Genomic DNA, 16,586 nt, shown 5'->3' on the forward strand with positions numbered 1-16,586 from the left:
ACAATGTTTGCATAAGGCATGCTCTTGTCGCCACTGGGTAAGCACATTTCTTTGCCTTTTCAGATTTTGACAGGTAAATACTGGCTATCAGAAAGTGTTTTGTTTGTCAAAGGGAAAGAAATCTTGTCTTCCTGACACTCCCACAGTGTTCTGGCACATGAGTTATAATAGCAATTTTATTTAAGTATTGGTAAAAATGACTTTTTGTTAATATAATAATACCACAATAACTAAACTTCTACTCTCCACTTTGTGTTGAACTGCAGTTTAGAGCTGCCTTTTCCCTTCCCTACCATGCGTTAAAAGTGTACACTCTTTTATTGTTCCACCTCCAGAGCGTTTTATAAAGGGTTCACTTTCAGTGTATTTGGTAAGGAATCTGTTATAGCTGAAGTTAAGCTGCAATTGTCCTTGCTTAGGTCGTTTCACAAAGTGGTGTGTCTGTGAAGTCTCCTTAAAATGCGTTTAACGCCCCTCATGCTTCATAAATCATGCTGCCCATGTCCACTGTCGTGCAGCATGGCGTCGGTTAACTGTTTCCTTCCTCTTTTGAAACAATGATCAAATATAAACACCATTAAGCCATAGAGCAGGGGGTCATTTGTATGGAATTGGTTTACTTGAACTTTATTGCGCCGCTGAGTGCCCATTAAGATACCGGGGAAAGTGCCATAATTGCTTTTGAAGAACTCAGTGCAAACAGAGTATTGATATACACTATCATAGTAAAAGACTTTACTATCATAGCCTGTCTTTTACGGGTTACAAGAAGAGTAGTTAAGTCACTCTGTTTATGTGGCAAAGCCTCAAAATGTTGCATGAACGCACAGGAGAGCTCGCGGGATAAAAGGGACACGCTCCACGCGCGGTCTTGTTAATTGAGTTCTGTTGCTCACTCAAACATAATTGGTTAACCACGAGGGCTGCTGTTTAATGGGGCGAAAAGACACCTGCTAAAGGCTAATGACTAACAAACAGAGCGAGAGTGCGTCCGTCCTGTTTGTTAAGGCGCGAGGGGCCCGTATGCGGGTCCCACGCGCGCTAAATGGTGTTAAATGATGCGTTTTCACAGGTAAAATGGGTACTTTTTTTTTCAAAAGTCAGAAATGTGTGTCGATATATGAAAGCATGTGGAGATTAATTTAAATGATTCAGCTTTTCACCAGAGTTTCCAGGACAACTGTGTCTCCATCAGAGCCTCTTATCTTGCAGGTCAACCAATGTTTGCGCCCATATGTATCGATTTATCAGTGTGCACAGGAGAGATATAACCATATAAATTGTCGATGCTTCATTGTTTGAGAACAATCGTGAGAAACGTGTTTCTTGGTGCGCTCCAAACTCTTAGCGCTGCGTGTACATGCTCTTGTCTGTTGCTGCTCTCAGGGCAAACACAGGTGGATGCAGGTAAACGTTGACAGAGCGGCATTGATTTACGCGCCCACGGCCATTCTGTTCAATTTCGTGAAAAATCCCACAGGCTGCAGAATATCCTGGAAACTAAAGAGGGCTTTTGGTCTGCCGTTTTGAGCAAACAGTGAAACCAATGGCTTTGTCGCTGCTGGGTCACATGGTGGCAGAGTGACACACCTGTGCGGAGCCGTGAGGGCCCTGCAGTTGCGCCACACGGAGCAGAAGGTGATCGAGAGTTGACACGGCGCAGGTTCAGGTACATGTGCGGGTCCTCTGAGGAAGCCATGAATCGGGAAGAACATTTTTACCCCTCCCAGGTTTTCAAAGACTCCTGCGCCTACCAGAGATGCCATCAAGGGGAGGACTACAGCCACAGCCCGCCGCCTTGCCTCTACATGAGCAGGCAGGGCCACTCCGTCTACACTTCATCGGCCATGGGAGCCCTGGAGCAGGCCGGCCTTACTGACATCGCCCCCTCTTCTTACGGGTTATCTATGAGGGAGGATCCAGGTGTGCCACAGCTCCTCCATCCTCAGGGACTCCAACAGCAACCCCCGCCTGCTGCAGGGTATGGAGACACGGGGGAGCAGAGCAGATATCCGCTCCCTTTCCCCTGGATGAAAACTACAAAATCACACTCACATACCTGGAAGGGACAGTGGGCAGGTAATCCTTCAAAGCACATTAGTATTGCAATTATTTTACTCTACACAAACATTTTCTGTAGTTATTGTACCACTTAGTGATGTACAGGCCTCAACTGACACCATGCTCTTAACAGAATAATCTGGTAGTTCCAATGTACCTTGTCAGTCAGTTTGTAACAGGCACGGAAAGGTCAGTGGTTGCCTTCATCAGGTCTTATTGTCAAATGTGTAGGTTTTTTTTTTAACGTTATTAAAACTCCCATATCTTAAACCAATAAGAAGTTAAATCATATTGAGCATAAAGGAGCGCTGGAACACCCACATCTACCACAATTCTGTTTATATATCGATAAAGGCCTGGGTTAAAAACTAAAATAATTACTTTTTATATCCATTATATTTTTTTAGAGTCGTGTTGGCCAAATGATGCCGGTGAATCAAAGTATTGGAAAATTAAATTGGTCTTTTTTGGCCATTGCTCGCAGGTATATTGTTAAAGGTAATTGGCTTAGGTTATGGCCCGAGTTAAAGTTAGATTTGTCATGGTTGGTTCCTTTAAATAAAGTGAGGCTACGAACTAAACATCAAATAAGAGTAAAACCTACTGTTTCAGGAGGTTTTTCCAACTTCTTTCCTTTGGATGAAAACTTTTAGAACATTCACTAATTGTCTTTCTGCTTCACTTATTTTGAAAATTCGGTTCATAGACCATACTCCTATTTATTATGGTCGTTTCTGAACAGGTAATATGGACATACCAGTGAATTAATTAGAATTGTAGAATTAATTATCTTAATTTTTTATTTCACATAGTACCAGCACATTTAGCTATACATCACTAGATCGCGTTGTAGCCTTTTACAGCATTTCAACAAGGCTGAAATAAATCCAAATTAATATAGAGGGAAAAAAAGCCGTCATCACAGTCGTGGTACATAAACATTTTTACCATCAAAGGCAACACACTGCTCACTAAGTCACCCTAAAAAAAAGATAACTCACTTAATACAGGTCTTAGTGAAAATATAGGCCTACATGTCCTACTTTTTGGGTATTATTAAACTTCTAAGTTACATAAAGGACATTCTAGAGACAGAACAGGGTCTCCTTTCAATGTCACATAGGCTACGTATTATCTGGTCTGACTGAGGTGGATTGATTGGCTATTTGTTTGTAGGCTATATTATTTTTGCCTGATGTTTAATTTCAATGTCATGGCTCAATTCCGTTAATCGTGGTCCTAATCGGGGTTAGGAACCCGGTTCACAAAGTGGGACACAGGATGTGGCCTACATTAAATAGCCTACTTCATCAAAAGAAATGTAAGCAAATTTTGACCCCATCGAGGACATTACAAACTCATTATCAAACGTATTATCAATGCAAATGAAACAAAAATAAGCAATGCCACAATTTTAAATCACAAAATAATTCTTACATTTGAACCACAAATTAACTCACTCTATAATCATCCGAATGCGTTCAAACTGAATGTTTTGGTTTGAAACTATTACTACGAGACCATCCCCATCGTATTAGGCTTACGTGTTTCTCACAAATCTATAATAAGAAATGTTAAGTATTTCTGGGTAAATCTCAGTAATTTTGAGTATCTTTTTACATCACAGTCGAATACATTTTGATTTAAGACAAATAGCCTATGCACTTTGGATTCTGCAGGTGCGTGCTTGAGGGTTTAAAATCTAACCTACATACTATGCATTATTAGGTATAGGACCAATATTTATTACGGTAAAAAAAATATTAAGTCAAATGATATTTTTATTAATTCACAGGTGATTGTTTGGTTAAAATAAAATAAAATGATTCAAATGTTTTGTTAATTGGTTATTTCATTTGTAAGGACATCATGTGTTTGTCTTTAGGACCGTACGTGATGGCAGAGAGTGAGGAAAACAAACGCACGAGGACAGCCTATACGCGCGCTCAGCTCCTCGAGCTCGAGAAGGAGTTCCTGTTCAACCGATACATCTCGAGGCCGCGGCGCGTGGAGCTCGCTCTCACCTTGAGCCTTACCGAGCGACACATCAAGATCTGGTTCCAGAACCGGCGCATGAAGTGGAAAAAGGAGGAGGACCGGAGGCGGGTGAGGGGAGCCGACCCCGACCAAGACTCCTCCATCACCTCTGGTGACCAGGGGGATGCTGCGGGTGGGGTCTCCTCCACCTCACCACCTGTTTCCCCGTTAACTCGTCACTCCCTATCTGCTCCTACACACAGAGAGCCCACATAGACCTGCTGGAATGTCCCAATATACGTGAACTGATATTACAGGGTTGTTTTTCCAAGTTCCTCATAAGGCTTTACCGTGTGACTGGATTTTAGTGTAAGATCCGAAGTTAGAAAACTGCAGCACTAAGTCTCCATTTCTCCATAGAGTTCAGAGTGAGATTATGGTGCCAATTTTCCAAGGACTCCCATGAACTTTAGGGACTATCTTTATCGTCGTTATTGGATGGGCATGCCCATCTGTCATTTTCTGGACTTAAGGGACATATTTTCATCCCATTTCATCATGCATATGTTCACAATCAAATCATGGAAAATCCAACTGCTTTGTATCCCCTGTTAGAGTCAGGAAATTGGATTACACCAACTCCAATATAGTGTAACCAAGTTTTACATCACATCACTTTTCACCTCATGTCCTTTGTATAAATGTATTGATGTATATATGCATAATATGACTGTCCTCCTATTTCAGCAAATATTGTGTAAAGTTTAAATTTGCTATATCACATATTTTATTGTTTGAAGAATTGATTGTATGGTACAAGATTAATAAAACACAATACATTTGTAACAAAACCAATAGGCTACTGCAGCATATTCAAGTGGGGAGGGGGGGGTCTAAAAAAGGTGGTTTAACCAGGGGCGTGTCCAGAGGATGGCATGGGAAAAACTTTAATCTGATTGGTGCCACCACAAAATCCTGAACACTGATGCACTACATGTCTGATCGGGGACTTGTTGATATAAACTGTTCTGGGTGTGTTGAAACACTCCTGGCTTTCTTTGCATTAAAATGTAGCACAATTTATCCTTTTGAGCACAACTGTAGAAAAAGTATTTGCACATCTTTTACAAAAGACGGGTTTACGTACTGACACATTGCCAAAAATAATCTTTTTGCTTGTCAATAAAGTGTGCAGGGGTAGGCCTATGTTTACAATTGTTCAAGTTTGGACATGCATCATTACAGAATCAAACTTAGGGATTTAATTGTATTTCCACTTTGCTGTGTTACTTTGTAAAGTTTAAAAAACAACAACACAGGAATATAACATTTAGATGATACTTTAATCTCAGCACTTAAAGACATGATTATTGGAGACACAAAGAGTAAATGAATACTATTCATAGTCATGTCACAAACATCATGCCACCCCACTATAAGCGCTACAGTTGGCCCACCCCCCCGTCAAAAAGAAAAACAGATCTGGACACGCCCCTATGTTTAACTGGCACAGCAGAATTCCAACATGAAATACAAGTTCATAACTTGTTGGAAGCGTCAGCGAGGAGCGCCTGTAAACGCAGACGACATATCTTCTTCACCTCCTCGATGCCGCGCGCCCTCTCCACAGCGCAATCGTTGTGGCGGCGCGCGGACAGCTGACGTAATATGTCCTCCTTGTCGTTCATCCTCGCGCAAATGACGAACGGGAATCCAAAGCGCTGCTTGTACCCCTCGTTGAGCCGGGCCATGCGCGTCGCCTCAGCGGAGCTCAGAGCATCCATACCTGCGCCTGCCTGCTCCTCGAGCGAGTCTCGAGTCAAGGTGCCGCTCTGGAGGTCCCTTCCGGCGAGGTCCGGGTGACACCTGAGTATTCCCTCTTTACCTGGACACATACAAAGAGTGTTTTTTTTGTGTGTGTGCACAGTTTCTTAACTATGACCAAAAAAACAACAACGCACAAAAGTCTGTACTGCGTATTTAGACTGTGTCTCACCTGAGTCTGGTAGAGCGTCGATGAATTCACTAATCGCAGTCTCCAAAGTCGACAAACTCAAAAATGGACGACTGGACCACACAGCCGCTGCAATTAAAGGACATTTCTCCACCACATTACCGAAAATATTCACAAAATCCTCGTATGGAAGAGTATTTACTGTGGAGACGTCCATTTTTCGAGTTGGGCTCCGCTTTTTTCACCTTCGGACAAAACCTTTGCAGCAGACCTGAGGGTCAATGCACCTTTGGACATGCACTCAACTCTCAACTCTACTTTGTGTGTATATCACTTTGTCTGTGCACACAACACAGTTGATCCAAAGTGCTGAACAGCGCAGATAAAAACACAAATAAAGCACAAAGAGAAAGCTCCCCGTTCGTCAGGCTTAGGTTAATGTTTTCTGCATTTTGTAAAGTTAGAGTTTCTCGAATCGATGAAAAAGCGATTGAATCAGACATAAATTTGCTTCAACTTTCACAACACGCAGTCTGCTCTCTGGCGTCTCCTAGCGCACAATGAAGGGAACTGCCCGTTAATGTCAGGTATTACCAGGGTAACAATTTGAAGGTGACTGAATACAAGAGCAAAACTTATAGGCCGAATGAAGACCATGTTCAACAAGTTCTGATAACTTGGCTCATTTCTTTTCTGATGTAATGAAAAATTGTTCCTCTTTTGTCTTTTGGAAACTGCTTAAGAACACTTTGAAAATTGTCAGATTAGACAGCTTCAATGTAAAAGTTTTCTTTATTGAAACACTAAAACTTAAACGTGTACAAAGACATGATTCAAAGCCTTTAAAATATTGAATAACAGCCAAAAGCTTTGAGAAATTATATCAACATGCACAAAAATTAGGATTCATCTTCAAATTAGAGCTGCACACTGAAGAAAACAAAAAAAGTACAATTATATGACACTGTTTAACAACCACTTTGGGAAAAGTGTTGTTTCCATTTGTAGATATAAAATGATTGAAAATGATTTCAAAAGTTGCGACAGTCGGGGCGCTGGTGGCGCAGTGGTTAGTGCTCGCGCTAGCTGATTTCTGACTATCCACTGTCCCATCTCTCCAATAAAGGTACAAAAAGCCAAAAAAAATATTTAAAAAAAAAGTTGCAACAGTCTATAGCTCTATAATGTACATGGTAAAAACATTTAATTCCATTTTCATTTGTTCAGCCTTTCTGAGAATATCCAGTATCCTTTAATCGAAGATGCTTTTCATGTTTAGCTGCACAGTAAAAAAAATCATTAAAAACTGAAATGCTGTATTTGGGTTCAGAACACATTATCATAAGAATATAAATCACAGAATATCTTATTAAAACCTTATGTTTTGCAGAATATATAATAACTCTTTAGATAATAATCAGGGGAAGAACTTTAAATAAACTGCCATTAATAGTTATAACAGTCATAATCAAATTCAGCAAAGAAGCATTCAGCAATAGTTGATCACTCTGTATCAAATGTCTTCAGAAGCTTCTCCTCAGCAGCCTCTGCGTCTGGACTTTCTGCTTTGCTGTCTTCGGTCGGTTGGGTTCGACAGTAGTCTTTGGCAGATTGCGTGTTGTTCTTATCCCGTGTAGTCAAGGCAGAAATGTCCAAAACATCTGCGGCATTCTGGTAGATGGTGGACGTCTGCTCAATCATGTTGTGGTATATCTGGAAGAGGATTAAGTTCAGATAACGCTCAGCTTCTATGTTGAAACTTTATAAACATCAGTGAAGGTAAAGAGGATAACATTCGGCTGAGAAATATGTTGATTTCATGCAACAAGTCTACCTTTTCTTCTCTGTCCATCAGTCGGTCACACATAAAGGAGACCGCTTTAGAGAAAGATGGTCGATTGCAGGGATCCAGAGCCCAACACTTACACATCATCTCATACCTAGGCAATGCAGTCACAGGGAAAAGAGATGAAATATTCATACATATGTTTGAGATCTTTTCAGAAAAGACAGTCTTGTATTTAGTACCCGTACTTATAGCCCTCACTTCAAAGAAAATACTGTCAACTAAGTAGTGAAGACTTATCGACTAAATTTACTAAATGTATTAAAGTTACTGTAAAATGTAAAAATCTGTAAAAAGTACTTTTAGTGTTTAATAACTGTAGTATATTAAAAAAGTCTTCATTTCTTATTTAAGTCAAGTAACATAGAATATTAGCATACAATTAGTACAAATTAATTACAAGTGCATCAAAAAGTTCTTTTCAGTTGTTGTGTTTGTGTAATCATTAGCATTAGCATTATTTATATTTATTCTGCCTCATTCTGCTTTCCTGCTTCGCTTCATTGTTATTATATCAGAGCTGGTTTCTTTAAAATAAATAAATAATGCTTCTACATAAATATAAGGGTCCCATAAAGACTGAAAAACACCTACACAGACTCGTCAGCGTAGTATGGACACTCCATCTTGAACCCTTTTTCGATCATTGAGTAGAAAGTATGATCCACCTTCATGCCCGGGTACGGAGTAACACCTAAGAGCACAAAGTCAGACAGACAGAGCTGGTGTTAATCATTGTGCAAGGAGTGATTGTGTGCTCGCTCTTTTAAAATGTACTGCTAACGAAAGGAATAACCAAGTGAGAAGATCTCCCAGAGCAGGATGCCATAAGCCCAGACGTCACTCTTCATGGTGTATATTCCCTGAAAGGTGCTCTCTGGGGCCATCCACTTCACTGGTAGACGCACCTGACAGACAGCAAAGACACGTCAGCGTATGTGTGAGAAGTGGTCAAAGAACTTTCAAACAACTGAGGTTGTAAGAAAAAGCTGACATACATTTCCTCTCACGACGTAGTTGGAGTCGTTGTCAATGTCTCGGGCAAGACCAAAGTCACCAATTTTCACCAGTCTGCCCTTTGTCACTAACACATTCCGAGCAGCCAGGTCTCGATGGATGCACTGCAGACAGACAGGACAGCATGTGAGGATACAGGCTCCCATCATACATCACACAATCCACAAAATCAAGCACATCACTTATTATATTGTACATCTGAAGCTGATCTTTTTTTTTTATTTTTTTATTTGTCCTCATGAGCGTTTACAGGATTTACATGTAGCATTTAAGGTTTCGGAACAATATGTTTTACATTTATGTTGTAAAACCTCCATTAAACCTCAACTTTTATCTCCTCCATTATCTGAGAATTTAAACTCAAAAACATTTATCTTTTTTAAGAATCAACAAATCAAGCAGTCATTTCATTTACTACAAACTTTTAATCAATGAATCGTCTCAGCTCAAGTGATGTGAATAATTAAAGCGTTGAACTAAAAGGCCTCATTTATTCCTCCTAAGAGTCTGGGGATGACAGGAAACGGCAAACAGAGAGAGTTCCCATGCTGCTGCTGCTCTTTTTGTCTTACATTCTTGGAGGAGAGGAACTCCATCCCTTTGGCCACTTGGAAGGCAAAGCTGAGCAGGTCGTCAAACGTCAGGGTCTGAGGGTCCTCCGTCAGATCACCTGGATGTTCAAAGATATCTGGAGCAGTTGAGACAGGCAGAGATGAAACATTTGCAGAACTCTAAGCTGTAGGTGTTGATATATTAGTATGAAAACATGTTCTGCCTTCAGAAGGGTGTTTCACCTTCAAAGTTGTCCATGTCAGCGGAGTTGAGAGTGAGCAGGGCGATGTCCTCCTGCCCTCTGGTGGTGGTAGGGTACATGGGCATGTAATTACCAACTGTGCTGTCGAGCTCACTGAGAGAACAAAGTCATGTTAAAATCACACTTAAAGTCATTCTTGCCTTTAGTCACCTTCATTGCTTCATTATTCTCAGCGTTGTTCCTCGCTTCATTTGTTCCCACCTGGAGCTCTTGCTGGACTGCAGGTTGTGGTACAGGCTGTGAAAACGGTCCTTGTTGAAAGCGTCAGTCACAGACTTGTGGTATTGCTCTCGGTTTTGCTTTAGGTAGTTTAGTAAATCTCCATAACAGCAGTACTGAAAAATCAGGTAAGTGGGTCCTGTCGAGGAAATATTAGTAATCATTAATAACACTTTACTTAAACCCTCTTTAATATTTATAAGCACTGAATAAGCATTATAATGGTTTATTAAACAATCTTAATCTTAACAATCTATAACTTGTTACTATTATTATCATGAAGCAGCAGTAAACATACCTGAGTCTGTGCATGCCCCCAGCAGGTTAACAATATTGGCATGGTGACCGATGTGAGTCAGCATCTTCAGTTCTGACATCAAAGCTTCCTTCTCCACAGTCTGGTGTTTCTCTGAATGCGAGTGTGCGAGTCAAACACCACATCAGATACTGCGATGACCTCCATGACATTTCCAATCTCTGCCATGAAAATAACGACACCAAACACTGACCTTTAAGCATCTTGACGGCCACCTGCTGAGAGACTCCAGGCTTGTTGATGCCGTAAGCCGTCGCCTGGACCACCATGCCAAAAGCTCCAGAGCCAAGCTCCTTACCTGAGAGGCAACACAATAACACCCTCGGTATAAATGATCGGGGCGAACTGACTCAACTTATTAAGCAATGTTTTGAAAATAAAGCCAGAAACTAGTGGGGGCCTTTCATAATAATTAAGTTGATGCCAGCCCTAAAGAGCTATTCCCCCTCTTACTATACCAGATGGTTTCCTTTAGGCTTGATCATTTGTGTGACTCTTTGAAGGGCTCTGTACCCTAAATCAAGAGCCTCTGGAGTGGACTACTTAATATCACATTAACTATACTTAAAAAAAAAAAGACATTTTAAACATTAAAGTTCGATTTAATGAAGTGGGATGACGTATTTGGCACTGATTCTGATTTCTGAATGCCTTCCACCTTCTATAATAACCATGCCCTGTCATTTTTGCCAGATCCTTTTGATTATAAGAAATGAGGAGTTATAACTACAGCTAAAACAGTAAACCTCTTCTAGAGTTTAAAATCACTGTGTTGGTTCTTCTTTCTTTGAGTAAAGGATTTTAGTTTTCCCAACGCAAAAGTCTGCTATCACAGCTCGTGTCTGCCGATCATACCCAGTTCCAGGTTCTCTCGAGGAAACTCCCACTTCTGGTTGTACTCAAAATCTTTGAAGTTTATGTAGATGTAATCATTGTCATTGGGTCCAACCGTCTGGATTATCTGAAGCTGGGACTGGTACTGGGGTTTCTGTCGGAGAAGCAATATGGTCATACTCCTGTGTGTTTTTATGTGTATGTAAGCATATTGATGTGTCATATTTACCTTCTTTCTGACAAAGTATGTTAGCACCACAGTAAGTATTACTAAAGCCACCAGTAAAATCACACTGCCTACTTTCAGCAGCATCAGGCTGTCGCTCTCATGATATGGAGCACCTAAAAACAGTAAGAACAGAGTGTTTGTACTGACAGTCATTATTACAAAGAAGGGAAATTATGTTCGCTTGTGACATCATGGTACTCACTTCTGGAGGCCTTCATTGAAGGTGGGTAGTACATTTGGCACCAGGAGCCAACTGAGTTTGTCAGACAAAACCTTAAATTGTGTCCATCCACAAGCTTTCGGCTCAGCGAGCTCTTGATTGTCTTGTTGCATGAAGCGTTTGAGTCTGTTCCAAAGGTAGATGGGATCTTTTTCCAGGAAGAGTCTGAGTTACAATCACTAAAAGACAAATAGCTAAGACTTTAGAAAATCTGAATCTGCACATTAGGGTGCCCTTTGACCTGAACAGATCGGACAGTGAGTGTACCTGTCGTTGGCTGAAGAACAAGACATCCAGGTGTAATTTGCTGGCACAAGAGTCACAGTCAGAAAGGTGAAGGCATCATTGTCGATATCTGTGTTGAATTTGAACTCCGGACGGTCTGAAGCAAAGTCAGTGGACATTACAATTTCATCCATTTGAAATGTTGTTGTATAGACATAACATAGAGACAATAAATACATCTCTTACCTACAACACACACTGATATAGTCTTTGTTTCATTTTGTCCTCCAGCCTTCAAGTGCAACTTGTAATCTCCTGATTTGAGTGGATCACAGTGCTTCACAGTGCTGCAGAGAGAGTGTAACATTTACAAACTCTAAAAGTCATATCTCTTTATCAGAATATCTCAATTGGTTGTATTTTCAAATGGTCAAAGGTGATGTTCATGGAGAGACATTTCTTCAAGTTTCATGGAAAGAGTTAGCTCAAGAGAGAAGGAGCTAACCTATGTTTCGTCACCCATTCGTCCCTCAAACATTTTGTCACGGTTTTATCCGGAGCTTCCCAGAAACACTGCTCAAGCACAGAGTAGTAAGAGATGCTGGCTTCCAGACAGGAGCTTGAGGCACGCTCAGCTGGTAGGATCTTACTTTCATTCAGCTTGGAAATAAGGAAACCCTCAGCTAATGAAACACAAGAACGAAAACCAGTTCATTCATAATGGGACTAAAAATAAGACAGAACATCATTTTTGGAATTTAGATCTACATACCCTGAATGTTAACGTAGACAGACTTAGTTTTGTTCGATGGACTTCTGCAGGTATATGTGCCACTGTGGTCCACACGGACAGATTGGATGAACAGGTAGGTCAAGCAACTCTTGTAAATGCAGTCATTTTTTATGCAGATCTGTGGCAGGAGCATTAGAAGTTAGGTGGAGAAGACTTTTGCAGCAGTTGCGTCTTGGCTCAAGTCAAATTAAATTGGTAAGTTAATTCTTTAAAAAAAACATGAAGGTAAGAAAGTCAACATGAAGTTACTGTACCTCCTTTTTGATTGTGGAAGAGCACTTCAATGCCTTGTCATTCAATCTTCTGTTGCCGATCTCCCACACAGCTGTCGGTGGGTTATATTTCTTTATTCTGCAGCGAAGCAGCAAAGGCTGACCAGGGCTAAAAGTCACATTAGAAACCTCTCCCTTTCTCATAACATCAGTCTCTACGTCTGAAACACACACAAAGCAATATGTTTTCAACTCTCTTGAATTGTTTGCAATAGCATGATTCATCAGGGATTAATCACTTTTCCTCCAACCTTTTCATAATCCAAACGAGGCAACTAAGTTTGAACCTATTTACTATGCATTCATTGCTTGCAGACCTTTTTTATAAGAATATATGAAATATATTTCAAAGTCATACCATAGTCATGAAGTTGGGAGCACTCTTGTCCTTCAGCGTTCGTAGCACAGCACATAACTCCTCTGTCGTAATAATTACTACTGGATACGCTGATTCCTGTACTTCTTTGGTCTTTGGGTTCAACTTTTCCATCAACCATTCTGTTAAAAAGGAGGACAAGATAAATTAATGACATTCATTACCATTCTTTAATTAGCCTTACAACATTATTACACATACTTATGCATAGACATGTAATGTATGACATCTTACCCAGACCATGTTATGCCAGGCTTTGGGTAGCCCTCAGAGATGCACGTGAAGTCAGGAGAAGTATTTATGGTATCCACGCGGTCCAGAGACAGCATTGGTTTTGTGGGACGTGCTAGAAAAACATTTTTTTTTTTTTAACATTATATTTATTACAGCATGAAACAGTCTAGCATTTGTGTGCGGTGTGATCGATGACTGAGCACAGCAGTAGAGAGGTGTTACTCACTCGTGACTGCTTGAAGAGACACATTCATGGAGGAGCTGGTGCCATTGCTGGTTTCACAGCTCAACGTGTATTCCCCTAAATCCGCCTCAGAAAGAGGTTGAAAGACCAAAAAACGATGCCCGTGTCTGGTTGTTAAAAGACACTTCTGGGGTTAACCCTTCACAAACTCCCCAAAAGAATGAAAGGAAATGCATTAAAGCACAAATGCAGACATTCACTTACTCTGTCTTTACTGTGGTTGGTACCGGTTCTGTTCCTCTGGTCCAGCTGCAGTATTCAGGTAAGTGATACAGGGAGATCAAGAGTTCCATACCTACAAACACCTCCACGCTGACGGCACCAGACACATTCAGATAGTCAGCCGGCACAAAACACGCCACCTGAGAGACACAACACACCTTTCAATGACAGCATTAAGTTTGTCAGCATGACAAGACTATTGAATACCTTTGTGTAACAAAAAACAACTTGCATTATCTTATTTGTATTTACTTAATGACATCCTCTTTACTTAAATTTCAACCAAAGATCAACATTTGAATTTCTAAAATGTAATGTTGACTTATAGCACATGGTGTTGTGAATAATATTTCTACTGTTACTTTTAAATAACTATTACTTTTTGCTAACTCCACCGCTCCTCTTTTTGTTCCTTATTTTAAAGCAGACTATTCTAGATATGATCGTGCTATATTCTGTAGGGGAAACTGTATGTCTGAATTCCCCCTCAGGGGTAAATAAAGCATCTCTGATTCTGATTCACAATCACTGTCTTACATGCATTGTCTATTGAAGTATTTGTGACAGTAAGCCAGCATGCACAGTACCAGCATCGTGAAACTGAGAAGCTACTACCTTTACATCAAAATGAACTATTTAAAAGTAGTCTTTCTGCTGTTACAGCTCTCCAAGTTGTTATCTTTATGTACTGAAATGATACATAAAGTGAAAGTCCATGAACTGATAAACAGAAATAAAACCTGAGACATGATTCATTCTAGTCTGATGCTATTTCCCTCTTGTATGTTTTACATCCTCTTGCTGCTTTGCAGTTTTGTTTCTCTGTTTCAAAGGGAATCCATTTTGTAATACAAGAAGAAAAATGTATGTTTGTTTCGTCAGGTAATATTATCCCGTGTTTGGAAGACAATGGCAGTGACTACAGGACAAAAGCATACTGTATGTGCTGGATAAACCAACTTTGTATTTAATCATATAATTGATCAAATGATTATGGTTTATAACACCTCCAGTTTAAAGGTACTTCATGAGACTAAAGCAGGGGTATATTTTAAAGAAGCTGTAACTCATGCACATTTTATTTCAGGTTCAAAACATTCACAGGAATGTACCAGAGAATTTCCCTTTACTCATTCATTTTTCAGAGATATACAGTAAATCAAAAAGACTAATACATATTCAAACAATAAAGTTGTTCAATAAACACATAGTAAACTTTGCTTTCAGCGTTTACCTTTTGAGTGGATACACAGGCCTGATTCTGCCCTGCCACCCCATCAGAGCTGTGCAGCCCCACAGCGCACAGCAGGAGAACAGCTGGAAAGACAGAGAATTATTAGTTTTTATTCCAAATGATTTCACAAGTTTCCTCAGATGTCAGAGGTGACTACCAATCTTATAAACATGAAGCATTCAGACACGATAAACAAAAAGTGAAAACATTATAACTTTTAAAGGTTAAAAAGTGAATTCCTTAGGTTATGTCTGCTTGGAGGTGATGATTGGTTGAACAGTATAATCGTTATACACTAACTCTCACTTATGCGATTAGACCAACACATATAATATTTTAATAAGCTATCAGCATCTCAACACAAGTAAGAAACTTTTCATCTGCTGTCCATCTCATATTGCAAATGTACAGCTGAATCAAGCGCAGGTAGCCTAGAGGTTATAGCCTGCGCCTCACGTACAGAGGCAGCCCGGGTTCGATTCTGACCTGTGGCTCCTTTCCTGCAAGTATTTTGCCACCATCTCTATCCACTGTCATGTCTCTCCAATAAAAGCCCCCCCCAAAAAAAAAAGTACAGCTGAATTTTTATATCAACCAAATATTTGATATATTAAAGAATGTATTTCTTAGGTAGATTAATGAATTCCCATATACAAAATAAGATACTATCCTGTTGAATTAAAAAGTCTATATAAAAATCTGAAAATTAAAACACCAGTTCTTGAATACATGTTTGATTCGCTCATCCACAAAACATAGTATTTGAAATGATCGGACTTACCCACGATCATACTTTTCAGCCACATCTTTGATTCTCTCATTGTGTCAGTCACATAGCCTGCTCATCTGTCTAACAGCGACACTGTGATGTAGCAGATGTGGGTGAGTACTTTTAAAACGAAGGAAGTGTCTCTGAATGGGGCTGACAGCCACGCCTGGCAGCGTTATTTACAGTGTAAGAATGACCAGAATATGAAATCTTAAATATGCTTCATCATTTATTTTTTTTGCAGATGAATGTTAGAACTTTATGGGGTATGCTTTACATTACAAATGGAATAACACATTTTAGTTATACATTACTTTAAAAGCAAATACAAGAATTTGAGTGTCTCTCTCTCTCTCTTTTTTTTTTTTAAGACAATATGCTTGAAAATATTAAGAAGTTAACCTCACATGAGATATTTTCCCCGGATTACGTTTGAAACATATTTTTTCCACGCCTACCGAATATCTGTAATTGATTCAAAAATAAAATGTCAAACTTTTCTTCTTTTTTTTTTAAAACTAAGATCCTGATGTCTTTCTTGTATGTAGGATTCTAAAAAAAAAAAACCCAATATATGACATAATTTATTACATCTATTCGGCAGTAGCCTAATATAAAACGGAACTCAACCAAACTCAAGGGAATGCAAAATGAAAGGAATCAAAATGCAAAAAAAAAAAAAGTGCTTTAAATGGATGTCAACTTCCTTCAGCTACATTTTCCAGTTGCT

General features: G+C 39.8%; 3 protein-coding genes across 3 annotated transcripts; 1 reads left to right on the plus strand and 2 right to left on the minus strand.

Annotated features, from left to right (window-relative positions):
- The first annotated feature begins 29 nt into the window (after positions 1-29).
- pdx1 (pancreatic and duodenal homeobox 1) lies at positions 30-5,086 on the plus strand. The gene is made up of 2 exons (XM_020645284.3): positions 30-2,079; positions 3,947-5,086. Exons 1-2 carry the CDS (start codon positions 1,674-1,676, stop codon positions 4,312-4,314), a joined length of 774 nt encoding a protein of 257 aa, XP_020500940.1. The 5' UTR covers positions 30-1,673; the 3' UTR covers positions 4,315-5,086.
- Positions 5,087-5,362: 276 nt separating this feature from the next.
- urad (ureidoimidazoline (2-oxo-4-hydroxy-4-carboxy-5-) decarboxylase) lies at positions 5,363-6,434 on the minus strand. The gene is made up of 2 exons (XM_020645296.3): positions 6,035-6,434; positions 5,363-5,923 (listed from the first exon to the last, which is right to left on the minus strand). Exons 1-2 carry the CDS (start codon positions 6,207-6,209, stop codon positions 5,577-5,579), a joined length of 522 nt encoding a protein of 173 aa, XP_020500952.1. The 5' UTR covers positions 6,210-6,434; the 3' UTR covers positions 5,363-5,576.
- A 331-nt stretch (positions 6,435-6,765) lies between these two features.
- On the minus strand, positions 6,766-15,994 carry flt3 (fms related receptor tyrosine kinase 3). Its single transcript, XM_020645254.3, has 24 exons — positions 15,869-15,994; positions 15,088-15,170; positions 13,836-13,993; positions 13,614-13,738; positions 13,388-13,499; positions 13,136-13,275; positions 12,760-12,938; positions 12,485-12,623; positions 12,218-12,395; positions 11,959-12,059; positions 11,755-11,869; positions 11,470-11,666; positions 11,268-11,380; positions 11,060-11,192; positions 10,398-10,502; positions 10,187-10,297; positions 9,871-10,027; positions 9,650-9,762; positions 9,428-9,543; positions 8,837-8,959; positions 8,635-8,746; positions 8,433-8,532; positions 7,827-7,932; positions 6,766-7,705 (listed from the first exon to the last, which is right to left on the minus strand). Exons 1-24 carry the CDS (start codon positions 15,906-15,908, stop codon positions 7,496-7,498), a joined length of 3,066 nt encoding a protein of 1,021 aa, XP_020500910.2. The 5' UTR covers positions 15,909-15,994; the 3' UTR covers positions 6,766-7,495.
- Between the last annotated feature and the right edge of the window lie 592 nt (positions 15,995-16,586).

The sequence above is a fragment of the Labrus bergylta genome, chromosome 20 (genome assembly GCF_963930695.1).
Source record: "Labrus bergylta chromosome 20, fLabBer1.1, whole genome shotgun sequence".
Lineage (NCBI taxonomy): Eukaryota > Metazoa > Chordata > Actinopteri > Labriformes > Labridae > Labrus > Labrus bergylta.

Coding starts and splice junctions, on each gene's coding strand:
- pdx1 (XM_020645284.3), top strand. CDS start 1,674: ATGTGCGGGTCCTCTGAGGAAGCCATGAATCGGGAAGAACATTTTTAC. Junction 2,080..3,946: donor CTGGAAGGGACAGTGGGCAG/GTAATCCTTCAA, acceptor GTTTGTCTTTAG/GACCGTACGTGATGGCAGAG.
- urad (XM_020645296.3), bottom strand. CDS start 6,209: ATGGACGTCTCCACAGTAAATACTCTTCCATACGAGGATTTTGTGAAT. Junction 5,924..6,034: donor CGACGCTCTACCAGACTCAG/GTGAGACACAGT, acceptor GTATGTGTCCAG/GTAAAGAGGGAATACTCAGG.
- flt3 (XM_020645254.3), bottom strand. CDS start 15,908: ATGAGAGAATCAAAGATGTGGCTGAAAAGTATGATCGTGG. Junction 12,939..13,135: donor CTCCCAACTTCATGACTATG/GTATGACTTTGA, acceptor TGTGTGTTTCAG/ACGTAGAGACTGATGTTATG. Junction 10,028..10,186: donor GGGGGCATGCACAGACTCAG/GTATGTTTACTG, acceptor TTTCCTCGACAG/GACCCACTTACCTGATTTTT.